Genomic DNA, 21,988 nt, shown 5'->3' on the forward strand with positions numbered 1-21,988 from the left:
CCTTAAACAGCATCTTACAAACCCGTGACCTCTACCACCTAGAAGGACAAGGGCACCAAATGCATAGGAACACCACCATCTGCAAGTTCCCCTCCAAGTCACAAACCGCCCTGACTTGGAACGATATCACCGTTCCTTCACTGTTGCCGATTCAAAATCCTGAAACTCCCTTCCTCACGGCACTGTTTTTTATTTTAGTCATTCATGGGATGTGGGCGTCACTGGCTATGCCAGCATTTATTGCCCATCCCTAATTGCCCTTGAGAAGGTGGTGGTGAGCTGCCTTCTTGAACCGCTGCAGTCCATGTGAAGTAGGTACACCCACAGTGCTGTTAGGAAAGGAGCTCCAGGATTTTGACCCATAGGATGGAGATATTTGTGGAGCCACCTCCTCCAGTTAGTTGTTTAATTGTCCACCACCATTCACGGCTGGATGTGGCAGGACTGCAGAGCTTAAATCTGATCCTTTGGTTATGGGATCGCTTAGCTCTGTCTATTGCATACTGCTTACACAGTTTAGCACGCAGATAGTCCTGGGTTGTAGCTTCACCAGGTTGACACCTCATTTTGAGGTATGCCTGGTGCTGCTCCTGGCATGCTCTCCTGCACACTTCATTGAACCAAGGTTGGTCTCCTGGATTGATGGTAATGGTAGAGTGGGGGATATGCCGAGCCATGAGGTTACAGATTGTGGTTGAGTACAATTCTGCTGCTGCTGATGGCCCACAGCGCCTCAAGGATGCCCAGTTTTGCATTGCTAGATCTGTTTGAAATCTCTCCCATTTAGCACAGTGGTAGTGCCACACAACACAATGGAGGGTATCCTCAATGTGAAGGTGGGACCTCGTCTCCACAAGGACTGTGCGGTGGTCACTCCTACCAATACTGTCATGGACAGAAGCATCTGCAGCAGGCAGATTGGTGAGGACAAGGTCAAGTATGTTTTTCCCTCGTGTTGATTCCCTCACCACCTGCCGCATACCTAGTCTAGCAGCTATGTCCTTTAGGACTCGGCCAGCTCGGTTTGTAGTGGTGCTATCGAGCCACTCTTGGTGATGGACATTGAAGTCCCCCATCCAGAGTACATTTTGTGCCCTTGCCACCCTCAATGCTTCTTCCAAGTGATGTTCAACATGGAGGAGTACTGACTCATCAGCTGAGGGAGGGCGGTAGGTGGTAATCAGTAGGAGGTTACCATGCCCATGTTTCATCTGATGCCATGAGTCTTCATTGGGTCCAGAGTTGATGTTGAGCACTCCCAGGGCAACTCCCTCCCTATTGTAGAACACTGTCCCGCCACCTCTGCTGGGTCTGTCCTGCCAGTGGGACAGGACATATCCAGGGGTGGGTCTGGGATATTGTCTGTCAGGTATTCTTTTGGGCCTCCTTATCTCGAGAGACAATGGATACGCGCCTGGAGGTGGTCAGTGGTTTGTGAAGCAGCGCCTGGAGTGGCTATAAAGGCCAATTCTAGAGTGACAGGCTCTTCCACAGGTGCTGCAGAGAAATTTGTTTGTCGGGGCTGTTGCACAGTTGGCTCTCCCCTTGCGCCTCTGTCTTTTTTCCTGCCAACTACTAAGTCTCTTCGACTCGCCACATTTTAGCCCCGTCTTTATGGCTGCCCGCCAGCTCTGGCGAACGCTGGCAACTGACTCCCACGACTTGTGATCAATGTCACAGGATTTCATGTCGTGTTTGCAGACGTCTTTGAAGCGGAGACATGGACGGCCGGTGGGTCTGATACCAGTGGCGAGCTCGCTGTACAATGTGTCTTTGGGGATCCTGCCATCTTCCATGCGGCTCACATGGCCAAGCCATCTCAAGCGCCGCTGACTCAGTAGTGTGTACAAGCTGGGGATTCCGCGAGTATGACTATGTCAGGCTGTTGCTTGACTAGTCTGTGGGACAGCTCTCCCAACTTTAGCACAAGCCCCCAGATGTTAGTAAGGAGGACTTTGCAGGGTCGACAGGGATGGGTTTGCAGCTGTAATTTCCGGTGCCTAGGTCGATGCCGAGTGGTCCGTCTGGTTTCATTCCTTTTGATTGACTTCGTAGTGGTTAGGTACAACTGAGTGGCTTGCTAGGCCATTTAAGAGGGCATGTTAGAGTCAACCACATTGCTGTGGATCTGGAGTCACATGTAGGCCAGACCAGGTAAGGACAGCAGATTTCCTTCCCTAAAGGACGTTAGTGAACCAGATGGGTTTTTACAACAATCGACAATGGTTTCATAGCCATCATTAGACTAGCTTTAAATTCCAGATTTATTAATTGAATTCAAATTCCACCTTCTGCTGTGGTGGGATTCAAACCCACGTCTCCAGATCAATACCCTGAGAATGCAGCTCACCATCACCTTCTCAAGGGCAATTGGGGATGGGCAATAAATGCTGTCCTAGCCAGCGATGCACGCATCCCATGAAACAATAAAAAAAATGTGTGAGGTCTCCCAGGCAGCAGCCCACTGCTGCATCAAGAAGGTGACCAATGTCCTGTTCAAGAAGGCCAGCAACTATGTGTGCTACCAGATCACCTCTGACAGTCAGCCCGAGAGGTCCATCAGATTCTGGGCCATTCCTGGAACGGTGCATCCTCTGAGTGGTGCTCCTCGCCAGTCCCACTTTGGCTGCAGTATCCTGTGCACACCAACCTGCAAAATAGAACACAAATATGTGTGGGTTAGGCTGTGCAGATCTCCTAATGTCAACCATATGTGAAGTGGGTCTCCAGAAGTGATGTGTATATCGATGGAAGCCAATCCTCACTCTCTTGCACAGGGACTCCAGTCTCCCCATCTGAGATTGCGTGGCTACTCTGGGTACCCGCCAGTTCCAAAGCCTCTTCCTCGGCGATGGTGAGAGGATGCAGATCCAGAAATCCTCCTCCAGTCCGGGCCATCTCCCTCCTATTGTGGGCCCTCTTGCAAGGAAGGATGGAGATAGCAGTAACTGTCAGTGATCAACATGACAGTTCTGCTAATGTCAGCCCCTTATGCCCTACAGGGGGATCTGTATTTCTCATGCTGACACACGCTGTTAGGGGAGTTAATAGGGGTGAGCTATGAAGGAAAGTGGCCTGTGGCCAAGAGGCAGCCATGTATCTGTCATGATGAGGTAATACCCTAGCCCCTCTGCCATTGACGTTGTAGTGCCACCCTCTCCATCCTGAGGCAGGATTGAATGCAGGACTAGCAGGCCTTTAAATATGGTGCCAGCACCTGCTCCAGAGTCATCTGATGCCATAATTGGCAACTCGCCGTCCGCCCCCACCATGTGATTGGGGGGGCCCCGTGCCTCCATTATGCAAAATGGCCACCTGCCGCATGATCGAGGATGGGAATGGCACCCTTCTCCGGCTCACCGCTGGTCCCTGCAATGGGCTCATTAAATTCGGTCCATTTTGCGCATAGGAAGATCCCACAAAATGAGATATTGACCAGATAATTTATTTTAGTGATGTTGATTGTGGGATGAATATTGGTTAGGGCACTGAAGAGAACTCCCCTGCTCTTCTTTGGATAGTGGCCTGGGATCTTTTATATCTACCTGAGAGACAAGACAGGGTCTTGGTTAAAAATTAATATCCTGGACACCAGTGTGGGCAACCCAGAAGAAAATTCATTGGGGTATTAAAAAGATAGTTTTTTAAAATTTTCTTTGAACCTTTGTTAGTTGTAAAAATTTTGCTGCAGGAGAAAAAAGGTTGTTTCACTGGGTAGATGGAGGCAAGAGTTCATGTGATGAAACTTCCAGGAATATATTGTTAAGGTCAAATGAGGAAGAGTCGAAGGGTTTCCCTCTTTTCCCTCTCCCTTTTTTACGACAACAGGTTTAATTCTTTTTTAAAGTGGATGTACTGGTCAATTCAGTAGGTGTTTGATTACTTACTTGCTATGATCATAACAAGAAGCAATCGGACAAGTTTTCTTGAGTTCACAAAGAAAGAGGTTAACTTTATTGTACCTAAACCGAACTAATGAAAATAATAAATTATGCCCCAACTTTCACACTCACACACACACACACACACACACACACACACAGTAGAGGTTTACACACACACACACACACACACAAATAGGTTACAGTGTGGGGAAATGTAGATTGGTTGAGTTAGAGTCCACAGAAAAAAAGGAGTATCCAGTCTGTTGAGTTTGGTGACTCGGCTGGTTTCTAGCTGAATTTGATGGTCCTGAGACTTTTAGTTTGAAGAGGTAGATGACGGGTTCTGTGGATCTCTTGGGGACAGCGATGCAGATGATACCTCGAACAAAGGTTCTGATTGTAGCCGGAGTATGTAAAGGTGGTCAGTCAGCAGGCAGGATTTGAAGCTTGCAAGCTGGAATGGAGAGAGACAGAGAGCAGGGACCCCCACTTGGGTCTGCACGTGTCACAGTCCAGATGCTTCTCTTGCTGCTGCAGAGAAACACAAGCTTAAAACCACAGATAGGGAGTGGTTTGTCACATGACAGTCACTCAGTGATTCAAGCATATTAGTTAGCAGTATTTCTTCTTGCTAAAAGAAAAAGAACAAACAGTTCCCTTAAATTTCCTGGATCTTGGTTCTTATCGGAATGAACAGACACTTTGGGCTGGATTTTACCAGCCTCTCAACGCGTAGGTCACGGTGGGTAGGCCCCTAAAATGCTAGCTGGAGCAGCTCGCCACGATCCATGACGCCTCGGTGCGGCCCCCCACCGCTTGGCAGCGGGACCTTCATTAAAATATTCAAATGAGGGTAATAAGCATGCAAATGAACTGACCTCCAGTTGGTGGCCGTCCCACGCTAATTTTAGATCCGTCGGACACAACTCATCCGCATTCAGAACTCCGTACGGCGGTCTGAGGCGAGACACTGGTGAGGAGGGGGGAGGAGTGAAATTATCAGTGCAGGGTGGGCTGAGCAGGGAAAACCTTTCTTATTGGCTGGGGGGATGGTGGGAAGGGGTTGAAGGGCAAATGTGAAGAGGTTGTGGGGGTGGGGGAAGTTCAGGTTGCTAATAAAGTTTAATCTCTACATTTTTGGCAATACAAAACACACAGGGAAGGGGCCTCCAGCTTTTATTTATTTTCAAAATGCAAATGAAAGGTTATATCGCTTTAAGACTCCAATTTGTTCCTTAGGGCTTGAAGCCCTTTAAAAATGGCGCCGGTGCCATGGTGCCAGACTCTGTTGTCAGGGACGCGGCGGCCGCCCCCTCTATGTCATCAGGGGTGGCCGCTCCACCCCCTTCATTTAAATGAGCGCCCGCATGTAATATCACGGGGGCTCTGCGGCGACGTTTCCGTGTCAGAAGGCCCCGACTGCACAGTGCGCCGCAGCGGAGCACGGCACGCTGATAAAATTTAGCTCTTTGTCTCCCACCTCACAAGCCTTGCAATGTAGGATACAGGGTTGCAAATTAGGTAGCCACCTTAAGCTGCTAGAAAAGTCATCTTTTATCTGTGCTTTTCTCAAATTTCTTTAAAAAAATTTTAAATTCAGATCTCCAGTCAGTGGATTAAAGTCAATTATCATTCAACAAAACAAGTTGGCGTAACAATATTCAAACAGAGTTGGCAACTCCAATACAAACACACCTGCAGTGCTGCATGTTAAAATAAACACAACACACATCAGGGGACAAACTTTCCAGTTATTATCACACCAGTTAGGACTGAAGTAAAGTGCAGAGCCTTGCAGAGGTGAAAGGGCGTTGAATCAATAACTTTCCTACATTTAACTTGGCTTTAATAACAATTACTACCTGAATTTAAAATAAAGCATCATTCGAACCTACTTTAGCTTTAGAATTCCCTCCCATAATCTCTCCGCCTTGCTACCTCTCGACCCTCCTTTAAGAAGTTCCTGTAAACCAAACCTGCCCTAATATCTCCTTATGCGGCTCGGTGTCAAATGATTTTCTGGTCATCACTGTTAAAGCCACTATATAAATGCAAGTTGTTGCTACTGCTTGTGTTTTTTTAGAAATGGGAGTGTGGTTGCATTGTTTGACCTCCATTTCTCCACCACTGTGTCAAACATTGAGGTGAAGACTGAAATGGTGACTGCCATCGAAACTAACCAGGGGTCATTTCTGGGAAACTTCCGAATTGACACGAACAGCATTCAGATCCCAGGTAAGGAAATAGACTGAGGACTAAACAGTGACAGGGTGATGTTTGGTAAGACCATTAGCCATTATGTCTACTTCACCACTGGGATTTGATGTTTAACTGAGCTGATTTTTGTATACTCTCCAGCACCAGGGGAATGGACAACACAGCAACCATCTAGCGAACCAACGCCAACAACAGGTGGGTGCCCTGTATTGAGATTAATGAGTTCATTAGAAATATTAATGGATGTGAGCAGTCTTTACCCAGGCTAACTGCAGAATTAATGAGCAATGAGCCCACATATTCCCGATTTGCACAGGAAATGCTCTGCATGCATTTGTAAAATCGATCCCATTAAAGAAGTTCAAAACTCCCTGTCCGTGCTGAATCAGTTGATCCCAGCCAATGTAACAGTTGACGGAGCTAGAGTTGGCTGGTGTGGCCCTGGGCTAAGGAGGGGCTGGGGGTATTGCTGATCATGACTACATTCCAGTGACCGTGATTTGTTCTTGGACCTGGGCAACGTTGACAAGTCTGGATTGGTCACATGATCATCCTGAACACAGAAAACCCGACGTTGGATGTGTTCAGGGCAGCCTAATGGGAAAGTATCTTGAAAAGTATGTGAGCCACATTCCCCCGTTCCCCTCCATGCCAGGGGGCCTAATGTCTGTTTCAGGCCTGGGCCCTGGAAGCCTATACTTCAGCCATTACCAACATGGTGGGTGGCAGAATGTGCATACATATGCTACCTGCTACATTGGATACTTAGAATGAGAACCTACGAACATAAGAAATAGGAGCAGGAAAAGGCCGTTTGGCCCCCAAGCCTAAATGGCAGAGCAGACTTGAGGGGCTGAATGGCCTACTCCTGCTCCTATTTCTTATGTATTAAGGTTCCTATTTTATGCCTGTGGACAGGATTGGGCTCAAATGTGAGATTGCAGAGCTCTGAAATGCAGAGGGATCTGGGTGCATGAAACGCAAAAGGTTAGTATGTAGTTACAGCAGCTAATTAGGAAAGCTAATAGAAGGTTATTGTTTATCACAAGGGGAATTGAATACAAAAGTAGGGAGGTTATGCTTCAGCTACACAGGGCATTGGTGAGACCACATCTAGAGTAATGTGTACAGTACTGGTCTCCTTATTTAAGGAAGAATATAAATTCGTTGGAGGCAGTACAGAGAAGGTTTACTAGACTAATACATGTAATGGGTGGGCTGTCTTACGAGGAAAGATGGGACAGGCTAGGCTTGTACCCGCTGGAATTTAGAAGAGTAAGAGGAGATGTGATCGAAACATATAAGATCCGGAGGGGTCTTGACAGGGTGGATGTGGAAAGGATGTTTCCCCTTGTGGGAGAATCTAGAACTAGGGGTCACTGTTTAAAAATAAGGGGTCGCCCATTTAAGACAGAGATGAGGAGAAATTTTTCTTTGAGAGGGTTGTGAGTCTTTGGAATTTTCTTCCTCAAAAGGCGGTGGAAGCAGAGTCCTTGAATATTTTTAAGGCAGTGGTAGATTCTTGAGAAGCAAAGGGGTGAAAGGTTATCGGGGGTAGGTGGAACTGTGGAGTAATCAGTTCAGCCATGAACTTATTCAATGGCGGAGCAGGCTCGAGGGGCCAAGTGGCCTACTCCTGCTCCTAATTCATATGTTCGTATGTATGTGATGCACTGTACAAGTGAACAGCTAATTGCAGCTCTCACTCCTAGCTCACACATGAAGGATGGCCAAGGGAGCAAAATACCAGAGGGCAGCAAGCACCTATGCAACAGTATCCAACAGCAGTCAGTGATTTCAGGAGAGGAGGCAGGAAAGGAAGAGGAGAAAAGAAAGGGTTTTACTGTCACAGCAACTCAGCTTCACTTACTGTTATATTTTCTTATGAAAAAGGACATTGCCTCCCAGGAAATAGGAAATGTGCCGATGGTATAACCTGCATCAATCAGACCTTGTTCTGCAATGGAGCAGTGGATTGTCCTGACAGTTCGGATGAAAGCGATCAACATTGTGGTAGTTATCTGAAATCTTTCTTGTGGTTTCTTGGTTTGGATTTGCTAATTGATGGTTTATGTTTATATTCCATATTGCCACAGCAACTACACTTTGAAATTCCTTAGTTGGCTGTAGAGTGCTTTGGGGTGCCCTGAAAGGTTATGAAAGGTGCTATAGAATTGCCAACTCTTTCTTTCTCTAACATTGGCATCACTGCCAAGTGCTTCCCATATTGGCAATGGTGCCAGATTTGGATTGAATGCATGGATTCAGGTCAGCCATCTGATGTCACATTGAGATGGGAAAGCAAAACTAGAGAGTGTGAAACCTCAACTATAAACACCTGACCACTGTGTAAATGTGAACTTCAGTAGGTCAGGACGAAACACAGATTTACTTTCCCACAATAGGCCTGTAACGTCATCAAGTGGTGACACAATCTATCAATTAATGTTCACAAACAGGAACTGAGGAGGGGCTTGGAAGAAGCTGTGTACATCAGTTCTCCATAATTGCAGTGAAATTGGGAACAATTTGCTCTCAGTTTAATGTGTGTAGGGTAAATGAACCTTATAAAGAATGACATATTTATATAGCGCTTTTCACCAGGAATAACTCCACAGCTCTTCTTCAAAATAGTGCTGTGGGATCTTTTACATGCACCTGAAGGCAGATGTGGCCTTGATTTAACATCTTACACATAGACATCACCTCTGGCAGCACAGCACTCCCTCAGTTCTGCACTGGAATGTCAAATAGGAATGGGACTTGAACCCACAACCTTCTAGGCTCAGAGAGAAGAGTGCCTTTAACTGGATCACAGCTGACACAATGATGAGCACTAACTTTAAACCCTGTTTATTGCCCAGTAAAACTGTCCCCCATTGATGGGATTATATTGCCTGCTGATGCATCTTTTAATCATACAATGGTTACAACACAGAAGGAGGTCATTCAGCCTATCATGTTTGTGCCAGATCTTTGTAAGAGCAACTCAGCTAGTCCCACTCCCCAACCCTTTCCCCATAATTCTGCATTTTTTTTCTCTTCAGATGCTTATCCAATTTCTTTTTTATTCAATCTGCCTCCACCACACTCTTAAACTGTGCATTTAACATCCTAATCACTCACTGCATAAGAAAGTTTTCTCTCATGTCATAGTTGGTTCTTTTGCCTTTCACCTTAAATCATTATTGTCTAGTTCTTGGCCCTTCCACCAAAGGGAACAGTTTCTCTCTATCTACTCTGTCTCAAGCCCTCATGATTTTGAGCACCTCTATCAAATCGCCTCACAACCTTTCCTTCTTTAAGGAGAACGACCCCAACTTCTCCAATATATACATGGAACTGAAGTCCCTCAACCCTGGAACCATTCTTTTGAATCTTTTCTGCACCCTTTCTAAAGTCTTCACAACCTTCCTAATATGTGCTGCCCAGAATTGGTCACAATACTCCAGTTGAGGCCAAACCAGAGTTTGATAAAGGTTCATCATAACTTCCTTGCTTTTGTGTTCTATGCCTCTATTTCTAAAGTGCAGGATTCCTTATGCCTTTTTCACTACTTTCTCAACCTGTTTTGCCACCATCAATGATTTGTGTCCCTATACCCTCAGGTCCCCCTGCTCCTGCACCCCTTTTAGCTTATATTGCCTCTCCTCATTCTTCTTACTAAAATGCATCACTTCACACTTAACTGCATTAAATGTCATTGGCTACTGTCCACCCATCCCACCAGCCTATTTATGTCCTCTCGAAGTCGAGCACTATCCTCTTAACTTCCAAGTTTTGTGTCATCTGCAAATTTTGAGATTTTGCCCTGTACATCCAAGTCTAGGTCATTAACATATATCAAGAAAAGCATTGGTCTTAGTATTGATCTCTGGGGAACCCGACTGTATACGTTCCTCCAGTCCAAAAAAACAACCGATCACCACTGCTCTGTTTCCTGTCACTCAGTCAACTTTGTATCCATGCTGCCACTGCCCCTTTTATTCAATGGGCTTCAACTTTGCTGACAAGCCTGCTTTGTGGGTTTATCCTTACACCCTTTTTTGAACAAGGCTGTAACATTAGCAAATCTCCAGTCCTCTAGCACTACCCCCTATATCTAAGAAGAATTGGAAGATTATGGCCAGTGCCTCCACAATTTCCTCCCTTACCTCCCTCAGTGTCCTCGGATACATCCTATCTAGCCGTGGTAACTTATCACTTATTTGGTTTTATCACTTATTTGGTTTAATCATTCCTATTCCAATTGGTGTACCATTCAGATTTGATGTGTAAGTTTGATTCAAGGATCCAAGAATAAGTATCAGGGAAGTCTTAACAGGCTAGTGCTCTTTTCCCTAGAAAAGGGTAGGCCAAGTGGTGACCTAATAGAGGTCTTCCAGATTATGAAAGGGTTGGATAGGGTAGACATAGAGAAGATGTTTCTACTTGTCGGTGAGACCAAAATTAACAGCCATAAATACATGATAGGGTGAGATGAAGTAGGAGGAGTGGGAGGAAGCTATTGTGCAGAATGACCTGTTTCTATGCTGTAAGGTTTTATGTTCGCAGACTTCAGCCCAGTGGCCAATTGTGATCAGTCTTCCTTTCACCTTTCTCTTTGGCAGACTGGCAGCCTCATGGGCCACTGAGCCTCCATCCAAAGCCTGCCCCTCTCTGAGATGTTGATCTCATTGGGATTCCATGCCCTCTCTTTCCCCTTTCCTTGCTCTCCAGCTAAAATGAGGCAGGTCTTTCTCAGTTCCCATGCAACAAGTAAAAGTACCCCATTAAAATAGACCAATGGAATAAAACTGTTGGTACACTATGGACATTTTTCTCCTCTTCCTGTGGATCCAGGTCCCCACCAGTACATACGAGCATACGAATTAGGAGCAGAAGTAGGCTATTTGTCCCCCTCAAGACTGCTCTGCCATTTGATAAGATCCTGGCTGACCTGATTGTGGCCTCACTGTACTTTCCTGTCTTCTTGCTATAACCTTTGACTCCCTTGTCAATCAAGAATCTATCTAACGCAGCCTTAATAAATATTTAATGACCGCTCCTTCACTGCTCTCTGGGAAGAGAATTCCACAGACTAACAACCCTCTGAGAGAAAAAAATTCTCCTCATCTCCATCTTAAATGGGAGACCCCTTATTTTTAAACTGTGTCCCTAGTTCTAGTCTCTTAGTCCTTCCTTTCTTCTTTCTGATTCGAATGCACCAGCTGTAAATCGCCAACATTTTCTGTCTCCATTACAAATTTGATTCTAAATTGGTGGTGTACACCCTGCATTGGTAGAAGATGTTAATTAATATCCATCTCAACTTTTTCACAGCTACGTCCTGTGATGGAAAGTTTCTGCTGACTGGCTCTTTTGACACATTCCATTCGACTAATTTCCCCAAACCATACGATCCTGACACTTTCTGCCAATGGATTATAAGGTAAATTAGCAGAATACTTCTTCATTCTGAGTACTGTATCAATTTTCTCCCTACTCTTCTACTTGACACCTAGATGCCGCTGTCTTATTTAAGGCTGCTTAGCTGTGCTTAGTGGGTAAAGCTCTTATCTCTGTGTCAGAAGATTGTGGGTTCAATTTCCACTCCATGAACGTATAAAGTCATAGCATGGTTACAGTACAGAAAGAAGACATTTAACCTGTTATGTCTGTGCTGTCTCCCTGCAAAAGCAACTGAGCTAGTTTCATTCCCTTGCCTTTTCCCTATAGCCCTGCAATTTTTTTTTCTCTTCATATAATTATCCAATTCCTTTTTGAGAACCATGACTGAATCTGCCTCCACCACACTCTCAGGCAGTGCATTCCAGATCCTAATCACTTGCTGCATTTAAAAGTTCTTCCTCATGTTGCTCTTGTTCTTTTGCCAATCACTTTAAATTGGTGTCCTCTGGTCCTTGATCCTTCCAGCAAGAGGAACATTTTCTCCTGATCTACTCTATCCAGACTCCTCATGATTTTGAACAACACTATCAAATCTCCTCTTAACCTACTCTTCTCTAAGGAGAACAGACCCAGCTTTTCCAATCTACCCATGAACAAAAAATCTAGGCGGCTGCTCCTAGTGCAATGCTGAGGGATACTTAAAATTAGTTTGTATTGTTTCAGATGGGTTTCTGCAGCTTGTTTGTAAGGATTATTATTATAATGAATAATAGAATGATTGTGATGGTTGAAGTGGTAGAAAATGGACCGTTTGACAGATTTAATGTCCCAAAGTGCTTCGCGAGAGTGTTAACAGAAGAAATTGAACACAAGCTACATAAGGAGATATTAGGACAGGTGACCAAAAGCTTGGTCAAAGTGTTAGATTATAAGCAGCATAAAAAGGAGGAGAGAGGGAGATGGAGAGCCAGAGAGTTTAGGGAGGGATTTTCAAAGTTTAGGGCCAAGGCAACTGAAGGCATGGCCGCCAATGGTGCAGGCAAGAGAGGCCAGAAGTAGAGCAGCACAAAGATGCTGGAGGGTTGTAGGGGTGGATGAGGTTACTGAGATAGGGAGGATTTGAGAGCAAGGATGAGAATTTATAATGTTAGCCTAATTACGTCACCATATGCAAGGGCGATTGGGATTTGGTGCAAGTTAGGCTACAGGTAGCAAAGATTTCGATGAGCTGAAGTCTACAGAGGGTGCAATATGGGAGGCTGACCAGAAGAACATTGGAATAGTGCCTCCTGAAACCCAGATGTTAAGCTGACAGCCGGTGAGACCATGATGCCAAGCAGGAGTGGAGCGTGCTGCCTCTATCTTAACCCCCTGCTGAGCATCCCATTTAACTTGGATGCGGAGGGTGGGAAGCAATTATGTGTTGTCGAGTCCACCTTAAGGAAACAGTTACATTAAGATCACGAGGGACATGCAGTATTTCAGAAATCTGCCATCAGAGTTCTTTTCTTCACCATGTACATTTATATAATAATATATATTCCGCTCAGTATCTGGATCTACTGTTTCCTGGAAATATGGTCATTGCTTTGCTTACCATCCCTCACTGCCTGCATAAAACATTTGCCTCGACTTACTCTAGGAAGAGAGCAGATGGGTCATTAGGATTACTTAAGCATACTTATCCATTTGATTATTGCATTGTCATTACATGAACTATTAAGCACTTATACACAATTGATGCACACAGATGCACATGTAACATATGGTGCAAATCACAGAATATGTGACTAATATGGTATGCACACAATGGTTTACAAAAAAATCCAACATCAACCAACCCAACTCCTCTGAGAGCCTCTTTTTCCTGTCCAATTGTACACAAGGTTAGCTATTTCTGCTGAATGGGTCATTTATAATGATATGGATGAGATTGAGACACAGAGCACTTAACTTCATCTCCATATATGTCAGCCATATTCATATTAAGAGAGGTTAACTTGCCACCTGTTCCTGAATGAAACAACTAATTGCTCGGATTCTCAATTTTCATAAGGCTAACTTTAACAGGATGAGATAAATACTCATGACAGCAAATTGGGAAAAACTGTTATTGAATAAAACTACAGATGAACAGTGGGAAGTGTTCAAAAAGAATTTAGATTAATATAAGACCAGTTGAGGCCCCTCAGGGACAAGATCTTCACTTACCAAATAAAACAGCCAAGCTCTATAAAAGATGTGAGAGATAAGTAAAACTAAAGGATAGAGAATACAAAAGTGTAAAGAGTAGTGCAAATCCAGGTGACTGGGATAGAGAAAGAACAGTAAAGGAAGATAAAAATGATAGTAAGATCTGCAAAAAGAAACTTGTGTCAAGACTAACACAAAAAGTTTTACAAAAATATTAGAAGACAAAGAGTAGTTAAAGGTAATGTGAGCACTTCAAAGGAAGTCGGCGAGGAAATTGCAGGTGCTTTGGCCATAATCTTCCAAAGCTATCTTGACTCAGGAACTGTCCTTTTGGAAAATGTCTATATGGTCCTTTTTAGAAGGAATTTGATAAGGTTCCATATAAAAGACTGTTAGGTAAAATTAAAGCTCATGGAAATCAAGGCAAATTATTGACCTGGTTAAAAGATTGGTTAGGCAGTAGAAGACAGAGTAGGGATAATGGGTATGTACTCGAATTGGAAAGAAGTAACTCGTAGAGTCCCACTAGAACCTGTACTTCAACTATTCAGCTTACTTATTAATAACTTAGATAACACAGTAGAGAGCCATATGTCTAAGTTTGCCAATGACATCAAGATTGGTGGTATAGTAAGTAGTGTAAAATTACCGAGAGATTGGTAGATTAAGCAAGTGGGAAAAACTCTGGCAGATGGATTTCAACACAGGTGAGTAACAGGTAATCCACTTTGAACCAAAAAAAGATAGATCCAAGTAATATTTAAATGATAAACATCGAGAGACCATTGATGCATGTACACTAAATAACTGAAAAGTAGTGCTTTAGTCTGGTTAAAAAAAAAATCAAAAAGGCTAATGTAATGTCAGGCTTTATACCCAGACGGCTAAAATATAAAGGGGAGAAGGTTTAGCTACACAAAGCCCTGGTTAGATCACATCTGGAGTACTGTGTACAGTTCTGGGAACTGCTGGCACTGGAAGGTGTGCAGCGTAGTTGACCAGAAGGTTACTAGGACTCGAGGGTTAGATTATGAGAGATTACATGAACTAGGCTTGTAATCCTGGAATATAGAAGGTTGACGTTTTTAGGATTTTGACAGAAATTGATGGGGTAGAAAGAGAGAAACTATTTCCACTGGTGGGGAGGTTTAAGGAAAGGGTGGTACAGTGGTGCAGCGGTTAGCACCGCAGCCTCACAGCTCCAGCGACCCAGGTTTGGTTCTGGGTACTGCCTGTGTGGAGTTTGCAAGTTCTTCCTGTGATCATGTGGGCTTCTGCCGGGTGCTCCAGTTTCCTCCCACAGCCAAAGACTTGCAGGTTGATAGGTAAATTGGCCATTGTAAATTGCCCCTAGTGTAGGTAGGTGGTAGGAGAATGGTGGGGATGTGGTAGGGAATATGGGATTAATATAGGATTAGCATAAGTGGGTGTTGGTCAGCACAGACTCAGTGGGCCAAAGGGCCTGTTTCAGTGCTGTATCTCTCTGACTCTATAACAAGGGATCATGACTGACAACTCAGCACTAGGCCATTCAGGAGAGTTTAGGAAACACTTCTTCACAAAGGTGGTCGAAGTGTGGAACCCTCTCCATTAAAAGCAGTAGATATTAGCTCAACTAATAATTTTAAATATGAGATCAACAGATGTTTGTTAGGCAAGGGTATATAAGACAGATGGATGGAGTTAAGATACAGACCAGCCATAATCTCATTGAATGACAGAACAGGCTCAAAGGGCTGAATGGCCTCTTCCTGTTTCTATGTCCATGTTAGATGATCTGGAACTATCCAGAATGAAGAGCATTTAACTTTACTTCAAGGTTTTATTTCTTGTTCATGCCATAACATTTTTATAGACCTCACAGTAGTTGACTTTTTTAAATTCCTTCATGGGATGTGGGCATCACTGGCAAGGCCAGCATTTGTTGCCCATTCCTAATTGCCCTTGAAGTGAATGGCTTGCTAGGCCATTTCAGAGGGCAGTTAAGAGTCAACCACATTGCCATGGGTCTGGAGTCACATGTAGGCCAGACAGATTTTCCTTCCCTAAGGATATGAGTGAACCACATGGGTTTTTATGGCAATCAATGGTAGTTTCATGGCACCATTACTGAAACCAGCTTTCAATGCCAGATTTTTTTTTTTATTGATTAATTGAATTTAAATTCTACCAACTGCCAAGGTGGGATTTGAACCCATGTACTCAGTGAATTAGCTTGGGCCTCTGGATTGTCGGTCTAGTGACATTACCACTACGCCAGCGTGTCCCCAATGCGATCAGCGATGTATTGGGCTGTTTTTTCCTTCACCATTCTGGTCAATGCAAGATGGGATCATGACACAGGATGATGGAAAATTCAGGTGGTGAATACTCCGGTGCAACTCATGTCGTCCTCTCCAGGATTTGCCGTAATCATCGCTAGACCCTGGAAGAGGAGGGATGAAGCCTGAGTCCACAGTATGTTTGCCTCCCATTTGCCCTACTTAGCACTGCTTCCTGGGGCCACCATGTGGAGGTTGACAGGATGCACCAGGAAATGATGGTAATAGCCTTGAAGTCTCCAACCTATTGCCTCAAACCTGCTCTGCCCATGGAGGGAAAGGGCCTTGTAGCAACCTCCTGTCTCTCCGTTCTGGAATCCAATGCTTCCTTCCTTCTTCCTTCTTCCCCTTTAATGCTGCCCCTGGCCCTTGCATTGCTGCAGCATCTGTTATTTTCCTTTGGGCAGCAAGCAGGCTCCCTCTCAGCGATGGGAGTCGCTGCATGGAAACCTGTGTGTGTGGTCAACAACTGGACCCCGGACCCCACTCAAACCGCTGAGTCACGGTGGGGGAGGGGGGAGGGCGGGGTGGAAGTCCTGCCCTACCACTCCTCCATCCTTTATAGGAAAATGAAAGCCCATTATTTCCAGGCAGGGGTTGCCAACACTCCAGGATTGTCCTCATGTCTCCAGGAATTACAAATTAACCTCCTGGACACATTGTGAGCCAAACACTGGAGGAGAAGATCGTAGAAAGGCATTAAAAATGAAAATTGTGATTTCCGTTAATTTTCTTCAAGCATTTTTATTTAGGAGTTATAAAACTACTGAGGTTGGGGTAAAAACAAGCTGCTTTAATGCACAGTGTGATTGAAGGTGGGAGGACATGTGTTCAAACCTCCAGGAATATGACCAACCAGAGCTGGGTACTCCCAATTACTGGAGCAGGAACATGAGTCAATTTATAGAACCAAAATGGTCACTCTGTATCTCCCAGAATGCAATGCATTCTGCCTGGCCTGATGAGCAAATGCCATGCTGAGCTACTGGCGAAAAGCTTGGCACTCTCCACATCCACATTAACCAAATCTTCATCAAGTCTTTTGGTTATTAAGCAGCTCATCAACAGCTTACAAAGCATAAAATGAGCAAGCTATAATATGTTTTATGCATGGTTTGCCGTCTAGCATTCCCATTAATGAAATCACGTAGAATTGGATACAACAAATTTGCCATCATTAAAATCCAGAATATATACATAAAATATTAATAAGTAAATATATACTTTTCAAAAAAGGAGGAAAAATATGCCTCCTCTGTCTCAGTCTGGCCCTGGTAACTGCCAGCTTTTCAGTTCATATATTAATATTAACTCTTAGACTGCTGCCAGTTACATGGAAACTTCTCCCCTCACCTTCTCTCCCCACCCTCTCCCCTTCCCCTTTATTCACTTTCCCTTCACCTCCCCCTCCCCCACCATCTCCTTTTCCCCTGCCATCCCCTCCCCTCCTCTTCCTCCCATGCCCTTCCCTTCCCCTCCCCTCCCCCTCAGTCACCATTTCCCCTGCTTTCCCCTCTTCTTCCTCCTTTCCCTCCCTTCCCTACCCACCCTTTCCAATCCCTCTCCCTCCCCTCTCATCCCCTTTTGAAGGCAAGAAAACAGCCTAATTCCTCTTTTCGTTTCCTTAATGGAACCATGACCATTGATTTTAAGTTTATGGGACTGATTACCTTGGTGGCAAGCATTTTTGGCCTTAATATGGCCCCAAGAATAACCTAAATATGAGTCAGAGGATGAAGGGTTCAAACCCCACTCCACTCAGTCCTGTGGCTCTGATTTCAGAGTTGACAATGGGTCTGTCCAGCTCTTGCTCATCTTATGGGTTGTGGGAGCCCAAAAACCCACCGCCACCCACCCCCCCAAATCGGACGAACACCCTGTCGGCGGCTATAAAGATGGTTGTGGGCTGTCAGACTGTTAATGAGCCTGAGAGTTCTCCCACCCTCCAAAGGAAGAACACAAAGATATGAAAGCAGCAACAGTACAGGACCTAGGTCAGCTGCTGGCGTAACAATTGGACCTGCTGGTGGTGCATTGGGCAGAACTCACTGGGGTGGTGGGCTTGCCTCTAGACACACCCCAAGAGTTATGCATTTGACTGGGGGACAATTGGAGCTGGTAAGTTTATGCTGAAATTGGAAGCCTCTAAAGTCTCACTTGTGTGTGTGCTTATGGCTAGAGTTGAACCAGGACTTTACATAAAGGTGAATTTCACTGACTTCCAAACAGAGGAATGGACTGACCATCTTGACCTCTACCGGGGAACAGGTTTCAGTAAAGAATTAATTGGTAAGCAATCATCTGCTTTTTACATTAAATTTAGTTTCTTTTTCTTTGAAGGTAAGAGGTGTTAGTGCTGGAGAATGGAGAATTTGTCCTATTTCAGACACTCAGAGCCAAATTGTTTCCCAGCCTGCCCGGTGCACACTTACAATTAGCAATGTAAAGACTTATTCATGTTCAGTTCCTGCCCATTGCCATCCGAACTGGGCCCTTTATTAAGGTGGCTGAGGTCCCTACTTGACTCAATCAATGGGCGTCATAAGATTCAGATGCCAGTTTATTGAGCAGGGAAGAAGAGGAGGCCCTCTCAAATATGTCGAAAGCAATAGGATTGCTGCCCTGGCCCCATAAAGAGAGACTAGACTTCTGCTGCCTCAGGCTTCCCTCTATCCCACCCACTAAATGGCCCCGATAGCCCCTCCCCCAACCATGGCTTTCCTTGGAGCCAGAGGGCAGCTTTCAAAGCCTGTGGTGATGACCTGGCGTGCTGCCTTCTTCCACCTGTTTGGGAGGACACCTAGCTGGCAGAATGTGAATGAGGTCCAGCAGTGAAAATAGCCCAAAGCTCAAACTAATGAGTTCAGGTGTGTTGGTCACTCACCCCCACAGTGAAACTGGCTCCTAATCAAAATTCAACCCTCACCCACACCCTCTCGATATCAGCACCGTGTATTTGTAATGAAGTCCCTCTATTCTGCCCCAATAATGTGCCCCAGTCTCTGAAGAAGCAATCCTAGTGCACTCATGTGACACTTCCCAATTTCACAATGGGATTGGTAGCCTTGCCTGCACTGTTCATCCCATAGTATGCCTCTCAGTTCACCAGTTCGACACAAGCAAATACGCCTCCTCATGATCTCAGCCGCCTCTTCACCTCGGAGACGGGCGAACAACTGCTTGCTTCAGTGGTTGGGCATCTGAAGGTCAATAATGGACTCCAAAGAGAAACTGTCGAGGTATGGGAGGGAAGGGTGGCTCCCATGGGAGTAGACCTGGAGTGAGTCAGGAGAGGAACTTGGGGAGAAATTAAATAAAGAGGAAGGAATCTGAACCTGGGCAAAAAAAAATCATAATGGTTTGGTTTTTAATGAACAACTGTCTAGATAAACTCACCCAAACCTAACCTTGTTCTGTTTCACTTAGCTTCACTCTCAGGTTCCCATCCCGGATCTGTGAGAATATTTTCCAACCAGGCTACGGCAGAATTCCAGACGGATAATTTTCCATCTTCTGATTTTGGTTTCAATGCAACCTTTACAGTTTTTAACATCAGTGACACCAGCAGTAAGTCCCCACTATTGTTTAATTATTGTGATTCATTAGAATATTGATCAAAATCTTCTGTTCCAACAGATGGCTCGCACTGGTTAAAACAGGGACATCAGATTAAAACAGGACCCAGTCGACAGTAACATCAGTGCTTTGATACAAATTGGGAGCAAGGGGACACAATCTTAAAAACAGAGCGATGCTATTTTCAGACAAAAATCATGAAGCACATTTTTACACAAAGGGCAGTGAAAATCTGGAACTCTTTCCCACAAAAGGCCGTGGGTGCCAGGGACAATTGGAGATTTCAAGACAGAGTTCTATAGATTTTCGTGAGGTCAGGATATCAAGGAGCAAAAGCAGCCTAATGGAGTTGAGGTAAAGATCAGCCATGATCTAGTTGAGTGCTGGAGTAGTTCAGAGGGACCGAATGGCCTCCTTCCTTTCCTAATGTCCCTATCATCCTATGTCAGTCCCCCAATTAATTGCAGGCTACTATTATGACCCAAATATTCAGGGGCGATATGATCCTGGTAGTTATGCCAGGGTCACTACTGCCAGTGCCCTCCGGCGCTAAGCCCGCCAAAGTTTCTGGGAGCAGTGGGATGCCTCTCTGTCTCTCTCTACAGCTGGAGTCCAGCTCAGCACTCCTCATTATCTGCAGGATTGCACACTCTATGGCATCCACAGTCTGATTAAAGCTCCTATCCATTCCATCTCCTCGCTTGGAGGGACCACAAAAACAATTTGTATTTCTATAGCATATTTAACATAATAAAATGTCTCAAAGTGCCTGACAGAGGCAATATAAAATAAAATTCAACACCGAGCCACGTAAGGAGATATTAGAGCAGGTGGCCAAAAGCTTGGTCAAAAAGGTAGGTTTTGAGGAGCGTCTCAAAGGAGGAAAGTGAGGTGGAGAAGCTGAGAAGTTTAGGGAGGGCACTCATGAGGTTAGGATCTCGGCAGCTGAAAGCAAGGCCACCAATGGTGGAGCGATTAAAATCAAGGATGCAGAAGAGACCAAGGTCCACCTATGACACCTTTGACCATCCTGCTAATCACATGATACAATGATAGTTTTTTTTTGTTTGTGAGATGTGAGCATCACTGGCCAGGCCAGCATTTATTGCCCATCCCTAATTGCTCTTGAACTAAGTGTCTTGCTGGGCCATTTCGGAGGACGTTTTAAGAGTCAACCACATCTGGAATCACATGTAGGCCAGACCAGGTAAGGACAGCAGATTTCCTTCCCTAATGGACATTAGTGAACCAGATGGGTTTTTATAACGATCAACAATGGTCACCAATAGACTAACTTTTAATTCCCAGATTAATTGAACTCAAATTTCACCATCTGTCATGGTGGAATTCAAACCCATGTCCCCAGAGCAATAGCCTGGGTTGTTAGCTTCCTAGTCCAGTGACATTACCACTATGCCACTGCCTCCCCCGGTGCAACTGTTCACACCAATTAGTCTAAAACATGAGGCGAGGAAACTCCCCAGTGGTGGAGAGCTTTGGAAAACCAATTTTAGGTCCAGGGTCCCAATCCTGATGTTAGGCTGAATTCCAGGTAGGGAACCCGGAAGTGCCCGTGCCACGACCCTGGAGGAGATTTTCAAGGAGGTGTCCAATTAAGAGGCTGCCTCCATGAGCCCCATCCAATTAAGGATGGCAGGTGGCCTCCGCAGGCTCTGGGCAGCTGAAAGACCCACCGGAAGAGGTGGGCACTGCCAATGTAGGTGGGAGACCGAGAGGGGGACTCAAGACAGAGTTGCCCTCTGAAGATGTGTAATTGCACAAAATATACTGTGGCCGTAGCTGCCAGGCCATCATAACGGAGAGGGGACATCTCCACAGGATGGCCTGCGGACGTGGCTGTAGCCCTCACAGCCCAGCGGATCCACGCTGGGCTGCTTTGCAAGATGTGCCTCTTATGCACGCCCATTCACCTGCCGCTGGAGTCTGCCACCATTCTATCTATGGGCAGCAGTCACATTCTGGGGGTGGGCGGGCGGTTGGGGGGGGCCTGTCAGATGTCTGTAAAATCCAGACGCCGAGTGAAGAATGCCCTTAATTGGCTCAATTGACTACTCCTGTTGGCGGTTTGGTAGCCATCATCCCCCGAAGCCAAGTCTCTGAAAATAGTCCAGAGGCCGGAACATGCTGGCAGACTGACACGCCAGCCAGTAGCAAGAAAATGGCTTGGCATCAGGACGACTTTGAGCACCCCTCCCCCCAACCCCCCACCACCTTCCCCCACCCCACCCCCCGAAGCCTTCCTGTACCATTTTGCCAGCCTTCCCACCTCTCAGCCCATCTCCAAAAGGTCTGGAAAATTCCATTAGTATAAGCATTGTCTGTGTCATGTTTTTAAAACAAATGCAGTCAATTATGAGCTTCTTACTGGGAGAATTTACTAATTGT

General features: G+C 45.2%; 1 protein-coding gene across 1 annotated transcript in view; it reads left to right on the plus strand.

Annotated features, from left to right (window-relative positions):
- Positions 1–21,988, plus strand: part of tmprss15 (transmembrane serine protease 15) — a 111,095-nt gene that overhangs the window by 18,086 nt on the left and 71,021 nt on the right. Inside the window, exons 5-10 of the mRNA XM_068040023.1 lie at positions 5,968–6,119; positions 6,243–6,300; positions 7,954–8,114; positions 11,424–11,532; positions 18,186–18,295; positions 19,433–19,573. Coding sequence (XP_067896124.1) covers positions 5,968–6,119; positions 6,243–6,300; positions 7,954–8,114; positions 11,424–11,532; positions 18,186–18,295; positions 19,433–19,573 — 731 coding nt within the window. The remainder of the gene's footprint in view (positions 1–5,967; positions 6,120–6,242; positions 6,301–7,953; positions 8,115–11,423; positions 11,533–18,185; positions 18,296–19,432; positions 19,574–21,988) is intronic.

The sequence above is a fragment of the Heterodontus francisci genome, chromosome 10, assembly GCF_036365525.1.
Source record: "Heterodontus francisci isolate sHetFra1 chromosome 10, sHetFra1.hap1, whole genome shotgun sequence".
Lineage (NCBI taxonomy): Eukaryota > Metazoa > Chordata > Chondrichthyes > Heterodontiformes > Heterodontidae > Heterodontus > Heterodontus francisci.